This window comes from Raphanus sativus, chromosome 1, assembly GCF_000801105.2.
Source record: "Raphanus sativus cultivar WK10039 chromosome 1, ASM80110v3, whole genome shotgun sequence".
NCBI classification, from domain to species: domain Eukaryota; kingdom Viridiplantae; phylum Streptophyta; class Magnoliopsida; order Brassicales; family Brassicaceae; genus Raphanus; species Raphanus sativus.
The window spans coordinates 638,120-651,438 of NC_079511.1; the positions used below are offsets into that span (position 1 = coordinate 638,120).

The 13,319-nt window shown below is 34.9% G+C and overlaps 3 protein-coding genes across 7 annotated transcripts; all 3 read right to left on the reverse strand.

Annotated features, from left to right (window-relative positions):
• Nucleotides 1–60: 60 nt before the first annotated feature.
• Nucleotides 61–1,907, reverse strand: LOC108862610 (soluble inorganic pyrophosphatase 1). The gene is made up of 8 exons (XM_018636800.2): nt 1,750–1,907; nt 1,339–1,465; nt 1,201–1,229; nt 922–1,095; nt 748–813; nt 555–675; nt 377–458; nt 61–281 (listed from the first exon to the last, which is right to left on the reverse strand). The coding sequence occupies exons 2-8, from the start codon at nt 1,463–1,465 to the stop codon at nt 239–241; spliced, it is 642 nt and encodes a 213-aa protein (XP_018492302.2). The 5' UTR covers nt 1,750–1,907; the 3' UTR covers nt 61–238.
• Nucleotides 1,908–2,259: 352 nt separating this feature from the next.
• LOC108861127 (protein LHY) lies at nt 2,260–6,655 on the reverse strand. Of its 5 annotated transcripts, none has more exons than XM_057002731.1 (9): nt 6,430–6,655; nt 5,933–6,304; nt 5,729–5,840; nt 5,519–5,580; nt 4,721–4,927; nt 4,538–4,639; nt 3,349–4,437; nt 2,896–3,262; nt 2,260–2,464 (listed from the first exon to the last, which is right to left on the reverse strand). In XM_057002731.1, exons 2-8 carry the CDS (start codon nt 5,969–5,971, stop codon nt 2,918–2,920), a joined length of 1,956 nt encoding a protein of 651 aa, XP_056858711.1. In that variant the 5' UTR covers nt 5,972–6,304; nt 6,430–6,655; the 3' UTR covers nt 2,260–2,464; nt 2,896–2,917. The 5 variants fall into 5 exon arrangements, with proteins under 5 accessions (XP_056858711.1, XP_056858708.1, XP_018490465.2 ...); XM_057002728.1 differs by lacking the exon at nt 2,260–2,464 and adding an exon at nt 2,621–2,793; XM_018634963.2 differs by lacking the exon at nt 2,260–2,464 and having other exon boundaries at nt 2,621–3,262; nt 5,933–6,119; nt 6,275–6,304; nt 6,430–6,654.
• Nucleotides 6,656–8,288: 1,633 nt separating this feature from the next.
• Nucleotides 8,289–11,018, reverse strand: LOC108862569 (WAT1-related protein At1g01070). Its single transcript, XM_018636744.2, has 6 exons — nt 10,574–11,018; nt 10,320–10,382; nt 10,019–10,135; nt 9,099–9,504; nt 8,623–8,774; nt 8,289–8,520 (listed from the first exon to the last, which is right to left on the reverse strand). The coding sequence occupies exons 1-6, from the start codon at nt 10,774–10,776 to the stop codon at nt 8,370–8,372; spliced, it is 1,092 nt and encodes a 363-aa protein (XP_018492246.2). The 5' UTR covers nt 10,777–11,018; the 3' UTR covers nt 8,289–8,369.
• Between the last annotated feature and the right edge of the window lie 2,301 nt (nt 11,019–13,319).

Consider the following 13,319-nt stretch of genomic DNA (forward strand, 5'->3'; position numbering starts at 1 on the left):
TGTACAATAATAAAATCTTTTATTGAAGGTATTCCAATTTCTAAGACATAACAAAGATGATTTAGAAGAAAATATTATTGAGTTCACAAGGACAAATTCAAAGTTTAACAAGAAAATTCAGAGAAAGTAATCATCATAGAAAGAAACAGAAACAAGACGGTTGCAGAAATGTTGAGAGGAGAAAGCTTCAACATCTCAGGGTAACAAGAGGTAGCATAACTGTTGAGAGGATAAAGCTTCAACGTCGCAGGGTATGGAGAATGTACTCAGCATAAAGGTCCCTGTCATTGAAAACCAAAACCCATGTATGGTTACTTTAGAACTTGAAAAAGCTGTAAGAAAGTTTGGTTGTTAGTGGAGAAACATATAGACTCACATTGAGTACTGGATAGCTTCAATAGCTTTCTCAGATGGGAGAAAATCATTAACTGCAACTTCCTTGTTCTCATTCTTCTTGTCTATCGAGAGAGAGATATATGTTAAATAGAAAACCTATAATACTTGCTGAGAACTTAATAGACGAATAAGAAGGGAAGAATAAAAAAAAAGGATACAGTCTTCAAAGAAACGACGAATCTCAGAGAGACGGTGAGGAGGAAGCTCTTTGATGTCAGTGTAATGCTTGTACTCAGGATCATCAACACAAACTGCAATGATCTTGTCATCTTTCTCACCCTAAAATTACACACTTATTAACCTCAGTGGTTTGAGGGAAGAAATAAAAGATCAAAAGCCTTTAGTAAGTACCTGGTCAATCATAGGCATTAATCCAATAGCACGAGCACGCAGAAAACAACCTGGAAGCACAGGTTCCTAATAAACAAAAAAGAAAACGAAATTTTGTTAAACTGAGTGCAAGATGTAAAAACAATTTTGTTGCAGGTATGAAAAAAGGAAAAGAGGTGAGTGAGAGATAGATACCTGCATGATGACTAAAACATCAATAGGGTCATTGTCTTCACAAAGGGTGCGAGGAACGAAACCATAGTTGTGAGGGTAAACAACAGATGAGTAGAGAATACGATCAACCTTGATGAGTCCAGTCTTTTTGTCAAGTTCATATTTGACCTTGCTTCCCTTTGTGATCTCAACCACCTGATTTTCATCGAAATATGGAATGATTCAAGAATCTAATAAAGTGAAGACCATTCAAGAATCAAGTTAATTTTTTTCTTTTTTAAAAAGAGCGTAGAAACTTACCACATTGAAAATCTGTGGAGCTCCAGGACCTACAAAGATTTTTATCCAAAAAAGATGCATGATATTTTTAAGTTCCAAAAAAAAAAAAAAAAAACCCAAATAGGGGCAATTAGAGAGTGAAATCGTGTTTCTTATTACCAATCTCAAGATCGTGCCAGGGATGAGCAGCAACGGATCGTCTAGACAAGGAAGAGAGAATCCTCTCGTTAAGACGAGGAGCAGGTCGCTGCTGCAGCTTCTGATTCTCTTTCGTTTCTCCACTCATCTGTCAAAAATCACATTTCTAAATGTTAACACCTAACTGGGGGGGGGGGGGGGGGAGCATAAAAAGACCAACTTTAATTGAAAAAGTGAATTAAACCCCAGAAAGCAAACAATCAGTTATCTTTTACTAAAGATCTGGGGTTCGCTTCTCAATAAAACCGGATGGATGATTTGAGATTTGGAGCTAAAACCCAAAGCCAGATGATTAAACAATGGAAAAGCATCCAACTTTGAGATCTCTAAAGAGAACAAAGCACAGAACGATAATAAAAAAAAATAACGTACCGTTGCTTGCTTGGAATCGAAAAGGGAGAAAGCTTTGGGAGAGAAACAAGTGTTGGTGTTGAAAATGAAAATGCAGCTAAAAAGCGTTTATGGTCTCTATTTATATATGAGCAGCAGCAGCCGCGATTTACGGATCAAAAAAACTTATATAAATCGTCACAGTACTATTAAAGTATAAACATTTTCATTGCTTTTCAATATGTGGTTCGTTCGCTTTAGAGTAGACATGCAAAAAAATATTACAGTAAGCAATAGTTTTTCTTTTTTTTTTTAATTAATGTGGTGGGTTACTCATGGCCGAGCGTGAAATATCACGATGGAGAATGATTATACTACGACATTTTTTACTAATTATTTAGCGTAGAACAATGATAAAAACTTTCGTTGAACAATGATTTTAATGTAGAATAAAGACTTTCGTTGCATTTTTGATTTTTCACAGATAATGGAGTGTGATAATTTCGCACCATGTTCATGATATTTCGCACATGGTCAGTTGAGAAAATAGTATTATCATTCATCAATCATGATTACTATACTGCGTAAGAGTTTAAGACGTTGACAAAGAGGAAAAATAAAATGAAAGACGAGATTAGCGTCACCAATGGGCCCCTTAGGGCCATGAACAAATCTTATACTATTAAAAATATTGTACGTTGGTCCAGTAGTGAAAACTATTAAGCCCATCCAAATACCTCTGGGAATGGGCTGCCACCTGCATTCATTCAAGTCTGTTTGTTTTTGGAAGCACACCACCAAGAAAGACAATACACTCAAAGATGAAACCTTTGTACAATTCATCTTTTTATCATTCTAAACTAATTTTATGATCTTATAAAATATCCAGAGTTCAAAAGACAAACGGACTAAAAGAGTAAAGACATAGTAGATCCATTGCTTTAGTGGTTAATTAACAAGTAGCAGTAACGGTAACAGCAGCAGACAAGTAAACAGGAAGTAGCAGACACAAAACAGAGACAAGGGACAAGACATGTAGATGGAGTAATTTGGTACAGGACCTGACATGAAACCGTTCAGATGGAACTAGAAACAGAAAAAAAAATAAGTCTCTTTCATGAAGATTGAAAAAGCAGCTACTAACACTTGACTTAAAGATATTGGTAAAAATGGATTTTTTTATTTTACCTCAAAAGAAAGTCTGGTTGTTTTATGTTGAAGCTTCTCCTTCCAATCGAATCCTCTTGCAGACTTTTTCATCGCTCTGATTGTTTGTGTTCCCATCTTGACTCTCTTTCACCTCCATTGAACATCTCTTGTATGGCTTAAACCCTGACTGTCTCGTTTTAAGGCTCTTCCCCTGTCCATCACCTATCATCATTACTCCACTTTCTTGGTCTGCATCACAAGAACCTTGAATCTTGTTGAGATCAGGAGCCATTATTGGCATTGACGTGTCGCTTTGTTTTCCATTCACATTATCCTCCACTTGAGGAGGTGAAAAGCTCTGAGGCAATCTCTGTCTTGCAAATAGAGCCTGAAACGCTTTACGACCCTGAAAACAATGCACACTTATTAGTGTTAGTTTCAAAGAAAAGCTCTCTGCATATCCATGAATCTTTTTTTTTTTTGTTTGTTTACCCCTTGGGAGACTTCTTTCCATGAATCAGTAGTTTGGTTGTTATTGTTGTCTCTGATTTTACTCCGACGGTTGCTTAACTCAATAACACTTGGCTGGTTTGCATCTGCCTCCTTTACATCCTCGTTATCTTTCTCCATCTTATCTAATGCGTCTGTTTCCGCGTCACTTCCTGATGGTGTGTTTGACCCACACGATGAGCGGTCCACCAGCTTTTTCTTTGGGGACGCGTTTGGATCATGCAAAGCATCAGCATCAGCAGCAGCAGCGTCAACAATAACTTCCTCCTTGTCACGATTTGTTTTCGAGTCGGCAGCGTTTAGCTTGGTTATTCCAGTCTCTTCTGAATCGTCGGATGATGAAGCTGGAGATTTTGAAGCCATTTTTTGATCTTGCAGAGCTGTGTTCTGTTTCTCCAGCGGTTCTTGATTACTTTTAACGGTATCCATCTTCTCCATTGAGGGAGTTGGAACAGCAAAGGTTGGTAATGGAAGGCATGTGACTGGAGTAGGAGGAGGAGCACACACAGGAATAAGTCCATGAGAAGCCCACCAAGCAGTTGCAGCAGCTACCGTAGCAGCAGCTATAGCAGCTATACTTGGAGGAGGAGGAGAAGAGCTCATTTGCGTTGATGAATCTCTCGAGTTCCCGACATTGGAATAGGGCCAGGCCGAAGCAGCGAACGTGGCTGCAGCATGAGCTGCAGGGTTCTGTAGGAGACTTGACATAATGAGATTGGGGAAAGTAGAAGTGAAGTGAAGAAACGAACGGTAAACATCCTGGGAAGGGCACGCCTGTTGAGAAGCAGTTGTAGTAGTAGTAGTAGTAGCAGATGATGTTGTGGTAGCTGGAAGATTCACGTGCCCGTGAACACGATCTCCCATAGGACAAAACATCAAGTCTTGAGATACCATACCTGGAGGGGGATGAAACTGAGCGCATTTTGCTATATTTCCGTTTACAAAATCCGCCGGGAAATGCCAAGGGTAGTTCCTTGCGCTGTCAGCAACTCTGTCTTTGTTCTTCTCGGGAAGATCTTGAACCATGTTTTCCACATTTGACGCCTTACTTGTTCCATTATCAGCACTCTCCTGCTCAAAATCAGAACGGAACACCCTTTTTTTACTTTTCATGCTATTGAACTTATTAAAATACAGTACTCATCATGTTCTTGGACTACAAGTTTTATACCTTTATTAGAGACGGTTCAGGTTTCTTTGGTAAGCGAAACTTGCTCACAGTAGAAACCCCTGAGCAGTTATCATCTTGATTTTCTTTCCCAGTTGATGTTTCCTAACCATAAAAAAAAATTATCACAAGAAGAAAAAAACAAAATGATAGAATGAAGAAAGAGAGCAGAATCAGGAATAAAACCTCGTTAATGGGCACTTTTTCCAAATCCAAGAAAGCCTGGTTACATTGTGAAGAAGAGGCAAGTTTTGCTGATGGTGCTTGAGAGGAAGAAGGGCCAGGTTTGCGAGGATAAGGAGTATTGGGTTTTCTTTTAGGACGAGGAGGTGGGATTTCTATGTTGAGAGCTTGACAAACAGGAATGCCTTTAGCTTCAGCCTCTTTCTCCAACTGAAGAAGAGTTGAACCAAATAACTGTGAGTTTTTTCCCCCAAATGAGAGAGATTGTAAATGCAACCCTGAGACTCCTGAGGTTAAAAAGAGTCTTATACTGACCCGAATTGTACGGGGGGGGTAGACAAAGACAATCACTTCATTTCCTGTCCTATAGGGCCAACTGGCCAGGGAGTTTGGTTTTCCATTTTGAATGGCTAAATAAAAGAGTCCATGCAATATATATCATTATTTCATCTGACTTTACTGATTTTTGTTACTACTATGGACCAGTGTTATGGTCAACAGAGAGAATGAAGCTATCTTAAGGGTAAAGTTTTCCAGTTGCAGGGGGCAAATGAACGAGGTCTCTACAAATCATGATGCTATCCTTGGGAACCAACAGACTCTACTTAGCAAGACTCCAAATTTTCTAGTTGAAGCAAGGAGAAAAAGAGAACCATAGAAAAACCTCGAATCACCTTGTCCCATACAGAAACACAAGTCAGACAGTGATAGGCAACATGGTCATCAATTAAATTCTATTTGATCGTCATTATCTCACGACTATCTTCACTAGATAGAAGATTGGAGAGAGGATGAGCTTACCTTGGTGAAGAACTTTTGTGCATGACTTCTGATCTGAACAGCAGTCTTTGTCCCAATATGTTCTGCACACACACAAGAAAAGAGAGAGAGAGAGAAACTCTCAATCAAGAGGAGACTGAAGAACATAAAGAAACTCCTAAACAAAAGAAAACAATATCTCTCTGTTTGTGTTAAATTTAATTAAAGCAGACAGAAGCTATTCTGTTACACCTTCTATGCGTTGCCAGGCCCTTCCATAAAGCCTCAAGGCTTCAAGAAACCTATCATGCTCATCCTCTGTCCATCGTTCCCGCTGCTTTGTAATAGTATACGGCTTTCTTGCCTATTCAATTTAATAAAAAACAAATCTACACTCTCACACAAATATTCATCCAAACAAAATAAAAAACCTGGACAATCTGTTTCATGCATTACCTTGGTTAATAACTCATCTCCAGATGTATTTGTATCCATCAAAACCAGATCTTAGCAGCTTTCCGCTGCTTCAAATCCCTCTCTAATATAACAAAGAAACCATCTTTGACCTCCTCCAAATAGCAAAAAGCCGTTGTAATTGATTCTTCTAATTGAAAGTAGCACCTCTTTCAAAATTCTAAAGCAACTGCAAAAAAAAAAAAAAGAGAAAGAGACTAATGAGAAATATTTTGATCCAGACACCACCAAAGATTAATAGAAAGAGAGAAATGAAAGGAGAAATCTTTGAAAGTCCACCGAGTAAGTAAGTAAGCTTCTTCAGCAGAACTCAAAAAGTCTCACCCCAATTGATGATTCCATCCCAACCAAAACCTTTTTTAAAAAAGCATCACAAAATCAGTATTCACTTTTGCTTACAAATCTAACCTAACAACTTAGAGAGAATCTGAGCAACGAAAAAGACCTTCTAAATTGCTAATAATGTTAATCACACATACCCTTGAGAGTAGCCATCATTGAGGAACTAATCCGAATATAGAAACTAGATCATCTCACCGGAGAAACAATCAAATCGGAAGAAAAAAAAAGTTAATCTCTTAATGTTTGAGCAGAGCTGGAGAAGATACAGAGATGAAGAAGAAGGAAGGAAGGAAGACTGTTTTAGGGCGAAGAAGACTGTAAGAAGAAGGAAGCCAGAATCAATCTCAGCCACAACTATTTTTTCTCCTTCTCTCTTTTTTGGTTATTACTTATTTTTTTATTTGCGGCTGAAACAGCACAAGGGTATAAATGGAATAAACACAAGTCACCGGAGATCGACACGTGGTGAGATTGTAGTGGCCTTTCGCTGCGCTTTTTCGTATCTCCCAACTTGCTTCTCTGTGAGCCATAAGTCTCCTTTTGTTTTGTGAAGGTCACGTAGATAAAAGCGAGCGTGGGGTCCTTCGAACTTACGTGTCGGTTTCCCCGGTTAATAGTTAGAGCAAGTGGGAATAGTTAGTGATGTGTACTGTGCCAGCTGCGATGGTCTACAACCCCCCCCCCATACGTGTCGGTTTCCTATAGACGTTTCCACAATGGGCCGCTTGATCTGGGCTTATAAAAGGGCCTAACGTATGTCTTTAATTTTCAATTTCTTTTTCCTTGGAGCCCATTCTGTAAGGGTGTTCCAACTGAAAATATTGGGTTTGCTTCTAGCTGAAGCAAGGGTGTTCCATATTAGATTATACTGAAGCAAGTCCAATATTTTCTATTTGTGTGACTTTATAGTTCACTAGACTTCTCGTACGCCTATTTTATGATTTAATGTTCCACTAGATTTTGATTCGCGCTTTTGAAGCGCGGAATATTTTACGATAAAACATTTTACTAATAATTTAACAAATATTTTGGTAATTTTTAAAGACTGTGTATTTAAAATATTTTTGTATTTAAATCAGTATTTTTAAATTCAACCCGATTGTGATTATACCGGTTAATCCGGAGATCTGACAATTCAATTTATGTTTTTAAAATATTCATATTAAAAAATCACTAAAACCCGAGACTAACCGATTGAACTGATGGATGACCGATATGTAATCTAATTAGATTAAATTGTAATAGTTTCATAATTTGTAATCTTATAATCGAAATTTTAAAGTTTACTATTTTGCAATTTATGAAATTATGACGTTTCTACAAAATTTTAAAGAGAAAATGATAGATATAAAATAACTAAGATTAATTATTGTATTATTTGGAAACAATGATAGTAGTATAAAAATATATTGTTTGGAAACATTGATAGTAGTGTAAAGAAATAAGTATATTGTTTGGAAACATTGATAGTATTATAAAGAAATAAGTATATTGTTTGGAAACATGGATAGTAGTATAAAGAAAGAAACATTAGTGATTTAATGTATGTTTAACTATAAAGTATAAAAGTGTATTTAATTTAAAAACTTACAAAATAAATATTAGGTCCAAAAGAATGTTTCTGTTTTAATAAGATAGATTTCTTAACGATAAAATTTCTTCTTCATTTTTTTTTGTCTTTTACGGGGGGCAAATACTTTTTAGTTTCAAAGAAGATGTTGTTCAAAAAAACAAAAAAAAAAGGTTTCAAAGAAGATATGTCTGCTTTTAGTGCATTCCACCGGCTTATGCAAAGGTAAAGCACAGCTTAATTTCTTTTCATTCTTTATGAGAACAGGAGAATTTATGCGGATTATACTAGCACAAATGATAATATTAAGTAAGCAAATAATATATACATACTTTCACAACTTATCTCTACGTAGATGTTTGAAGTTCCAGACTTCAAATAACAATATTCTCTCTCTCAAACACACTAGATTTCCTTAAAACAGTATAGAACAATTATTTGATATATAACCCTTTCTCAAAAAAAAAACAATTATTTGATATATGTCAATAACAATAGTACTTAAACTTAAACGGGCGACTTAGAGTCGTTATCGTTATTAACATTTTGGTGTCCATTGTCCATCTGAGGAGGCAATGTAGTTGATGCTTCCGTTTCATTGTTTTTACCCCACAAGAACACGTAGAGACCCATCACTGCCACTACTGATCCAATTACACTATAATAACAAACGTTCAAAAGTTGTCGTTAGTGTTGCGATAAGTATGGACATACGTTATATAAGATATATAAAAAAAATCACAAAACAATTTGAAATTACCTGCCAAGGTATAAAGGAGTGTGTAAGATGAGGAAATCGAATAGAGTAGCTGATATAAGAGTAATTGGAGAAAATGTGGATGCGAAAACCGCTCCTAGTTTCTTAATTCCCCACGTTGTTGCTACCGTCGACATTGCTTGTCCTACCACTCCCTGTAATTAATACGTGTATATATGATAAGAGTCGTGTCTACTTTATATAAGTTTCTTTAGACAACTACTTTCAAGCAGTTTGACAATCATGTTATTGAAACAGAGAGTATTATGTTAAGAAAATGACAGTCACCCAATACGATTACAGAAACATAGAATGTCATCATCAACTTAGTGGTGGTTATTTAAATTTATTTAATATTTATTAACAAGGTTTTATATATCTATAGCAAAGTAATATTAGATAAACCTCCTCAAGTTTTTGCATAGCTACCTTATGATTTATTTAATTGAATAATTTGGGAAAATATATAATCCACTCACAGCGTATACGATGACAATAATCACGAATTTGTCACCGATGACCCAGTCGTGAGCGTCTCTGCCCTTGTAAAGACTCAAGAGAGCACATTGGAACGCCGCAAAAACCGACATGAGACAGGTGCTCGAGTATTTGCAAGGGTACTTAATGTTTAAATTCCCTTGAAACAGCATCCATAGAGACAGCAGCGTGGTTCCAATGGTTAAGTAAAGACATCCAAGAAGCCAGTTCTTGGCTTTGTCTTGATCATTGTTGTTCTGGTGAAGAGTCGCCTCCGTGTGTGAGTGAGGGTTTGATATTTGAGGGCCTTTGTAGAATGTCAAGAACAAAGCTCCACTTATGCATATTAGAGTTCCCATCATCTTCAACATTCCTGCTTTCGTCTTTAGATTCCTTACATTCTCGGTCCTAAAAAGTTGTTACGTAAGTTTATATGATAAAGTAATTTATCAAAATCAGGAGTCATATCTTAAAAAATTGTTTCTAGCTTTACAGAATAAACGAACCTAGACCTACGTGTGAATTGTATGCAACAAAAAAAAACTCAATATAAAATAGTATTTTCGTTAAACTCAAATGATATATTCCATTTGATTCAACGAATCGTGTTCCGCATCATCATTTTACTAAAGTTTAAAAAAATGCGACGTTTAGCTAAAAAAAGACCTTTACCAGGAAAAGCTATAAAAAGAGGCTCCGCTGGATGTAGTTACGTCTAGTTAAGGTAACTCAATGGAAATCTAATCACGACTATTTTCAAAAGTTAACACTGGTAGCACTTTTTTAGTATTACAATTAATTAAAAAATATTTTATGATAAAAATATTTTAACGTAATACAGTATAATAGATATATTGTGTCAATATTATATACTACATATTACTAAATAACAAAGAAGGTAGATCGATGGTTCCATCAGTACCTGAAAATAAGGGCCAAAGTGAAGGTGATTGCGGGTAACATGCTTACCAAAGCACACGAAACAGTTGCCGACGTGTACGACAGACCAAGCAAAAAGAAAAATTGCATCAGACTTGCCCTGCCAATTTTAAACCCAAAAATAAATTAGAATAATAATATATATATATGTAGCTCATAATTTTTAAATCTTACTTGAAAGAAAAATAGCTTTAACAGAAAACGAAAATCAACGTAGTATGATGATAACATATACTGTATAAGAATAAATTAAAAATGGACGACAAATATTTGGGTGGACAAACCCGAGCAGGCCGCTGATGAAATGATCGACCAATAACCTAAATGTTAGCTCCGGTCTTGTTTTCCTGTTACCAATATAATACATAGCTTTTAGAGAACACATATTGTTGTTATTTTTAATGAGATAATACATAACTTCATCAACGTAGTATAGATGATATCATCGTTTTTATTTTTAATGATATAACGGGGAGAATTTAGAAAATAGCACATATAGATAACTCGTTGTTTCATCTAATAACTGAAAGCATCGAACCTTTCCAAGATATAAGCGAAGGGAGCTAGAATTAAAGCGGAAATAGCCATTCGATAAGCACCAACGACCATATGGTTCACACCAACATCAAGAGCTTTCTTCACAAGTGCATTAACTGAACCCATCGCTACGTTAGATATCACCATTACTATAACCGGAGACCACTCCTCGATTACTTTCACTCCCTGCATCTCTTCACCCATCTCTCTCTCTCTCTATTTATATATATATGTATGTGAGTTTGTGTGTGTGTGTGTTAGAGAGAGATAAGACCCAATGTGCTTTGAGTTTGGCAACCACAAACCTTCCCATATATATATAGGGAAATGTTTATGCGTTTGTTTACACATTGGGACTTATTTTGACGTCAACCTGTAGAAATAATATAATATCTTATTCTCCTTAATTAAAAACGTTCCAAACAAAAAAAAAATCTCCTTAACCAATCTAAAATCTATAAATGATTAATATGTTGATAAAAAATTAATAAAGCATAGTTTACAAAAAAAAAAATTAATAAAGCATGCATTTGTAGCTATGTTCATTCACTGTCGACCACAAACCTTATAGTTTGCCATGTATAATCGTTATTCGTATTCCACGCGGAATTTTGAACGTTTTAGTTATTTTTAGTAAGATATTATTAAATTAATCATATATTCGATTCATATGGTTCTGCATTCTAATTAAAGGGATTTACAAAGCTACCAGGCCAATAAATTTATTTTAAATAGAGCTAATAAAAATATGGCATTCGTTAATTTGGCGTAAAGTTTATTCCCACAGGCCACAGATATAGCTTGATTGCAGTATAAAATTAGGATTCGTTTTGAAGATGTGCGGGATATATATGAGACAGGTGTATAAATTAGTTCATCACATTTTGTTCGTGTCATCTACTGCACATTTTTGTACATTAAACTTTCTGCATACCTTGAATATTACATAAGTTATGGAAAATACATAGGTCGTAACTTGCGTTTGGCTTGAATTTTAGTTATGTAAAAATTATAGACCAAAACTGTACATTCTTTCATATTTAGGTTAGACTATGTTGTTATATAATTTCGTTTCAAATTATCAGTAAATTATTTGTCATCTAAAATTCGTTTAAATATCTTTTGGTTAAGCAAACCAAAACAAATTAATAAGTGAAAGAAATTTGTACACGAGTATTTATAGTTTTAACATTTTCAATCACATAAAAAAATTTGGCAAAAAAATTGACTAAATAATTTGACTAAATAATTAGACATACTATTTTGTTATAGGTCAGTATGGAAAAGTTAATATGTGTATATCAATAAAATTCTTGTTTTATCTAAAAACAGCTACTTATCAGTTTTCTTAGTAACTAGTAAAAGTATATTTTATAATAGTGCTAATTTTAAGCTTTTTTATTTTATATAGACTCAGCTAATACTTTGCCAACTATTTTGATAACTGCAATCCACGTAAACGATGAAGGAAAATTTTAAATTATTTAGCTTGAATATATAAGTAATGCAAAGCTGAAGCGATTTTAATTCAATAAGTAGTACAAAGCAGAAAATGACTTTTTTCCCGAATTGTATGCGTTAAATAAAAATACTTACACCGTGTACGTCTATAGTTTATTGTTTTACAATTATAAACCTACAAACAGTAACGATTTTGAATGTTTGGAAAGGTCAGTTTAAAGCCGGGTTTAAAGTATGACAGATCGGGATGTTGATCATGGACTTATAGTCACTTGTCCGTAGACCTTTCAGGCTTCTTACCTTTCTTCTAGCTCTTTCACCTATATATGTGTTTCATTTTTGATTTAATGTTCAACATCTTTTGTTTTGTTGCTACTACGAGAATAAATATTTAAACCATTTTCAAAGATAGAGCGCACTTTGTTGATCAGGTTCAGTATCTTCCAAATATATACTAGTTGAATACATTAAAGTGGTTTCATTTATGGCAGGCCTCCTTTTTCTGTTACAGTGAGTCATGTTTTATTATCTAGTTAATAGTTAATCATTCATGCGTCGATTTCTTAAAGAACTGACGAATTTTAACTTAATTATAATGGAATAAAATTCTTTTTCGCCTATAGTTTTTTTTTGAAATTTGTTTTCGCCTATAATTGTCATGTACATGAGCATATAGTATATTCGTTTCATAAGTACTGGGTTTGCAGCTTTTGTTTTGTTCACGAATGTTAATTCTTTTCTACGTAACATGTCTTTATATTCAAAAAATCCGAGAATATAGTCGAAATATAATGTTCCAAAACAAGAATATAGTGCTATCCGAGTTCGAGTGCACAAGTTGTCGTGGAACCTACAGTAATAATATAGATATATGTGAAGGGAATAATAAGTAAAGGAAAGGGATCCAATCGTTTTCCTCTTGGGTTGATGATGAATAGATTTCCATCATAACCATCGGTACATTTTTATAAGCTTTCGTTGGTATTATTCCGAGTATTTTCGAATCCTTCGAAATTTTCCCTTGCAACCTAACCTGATATATATGTAGTCCTTATTTCTTCTTCTTTTTAGAGTTTCTCTTATTATTGCTGGTCTTACATAACTTTTTAAAGCTGCATTAACCAGATATTATTAAAAAGTCTAAACCTGAATAAGAAAAGCAAAAAAAATAAAAATAATGAAAAGCAAACAATGAATTACTAATAAATAATTTAGGAAATTTAAGGTTCAATTAGGCATGAACATTTGGTTTACAGGTCGGGTTCGAACCAATTATTTTTAAGTTC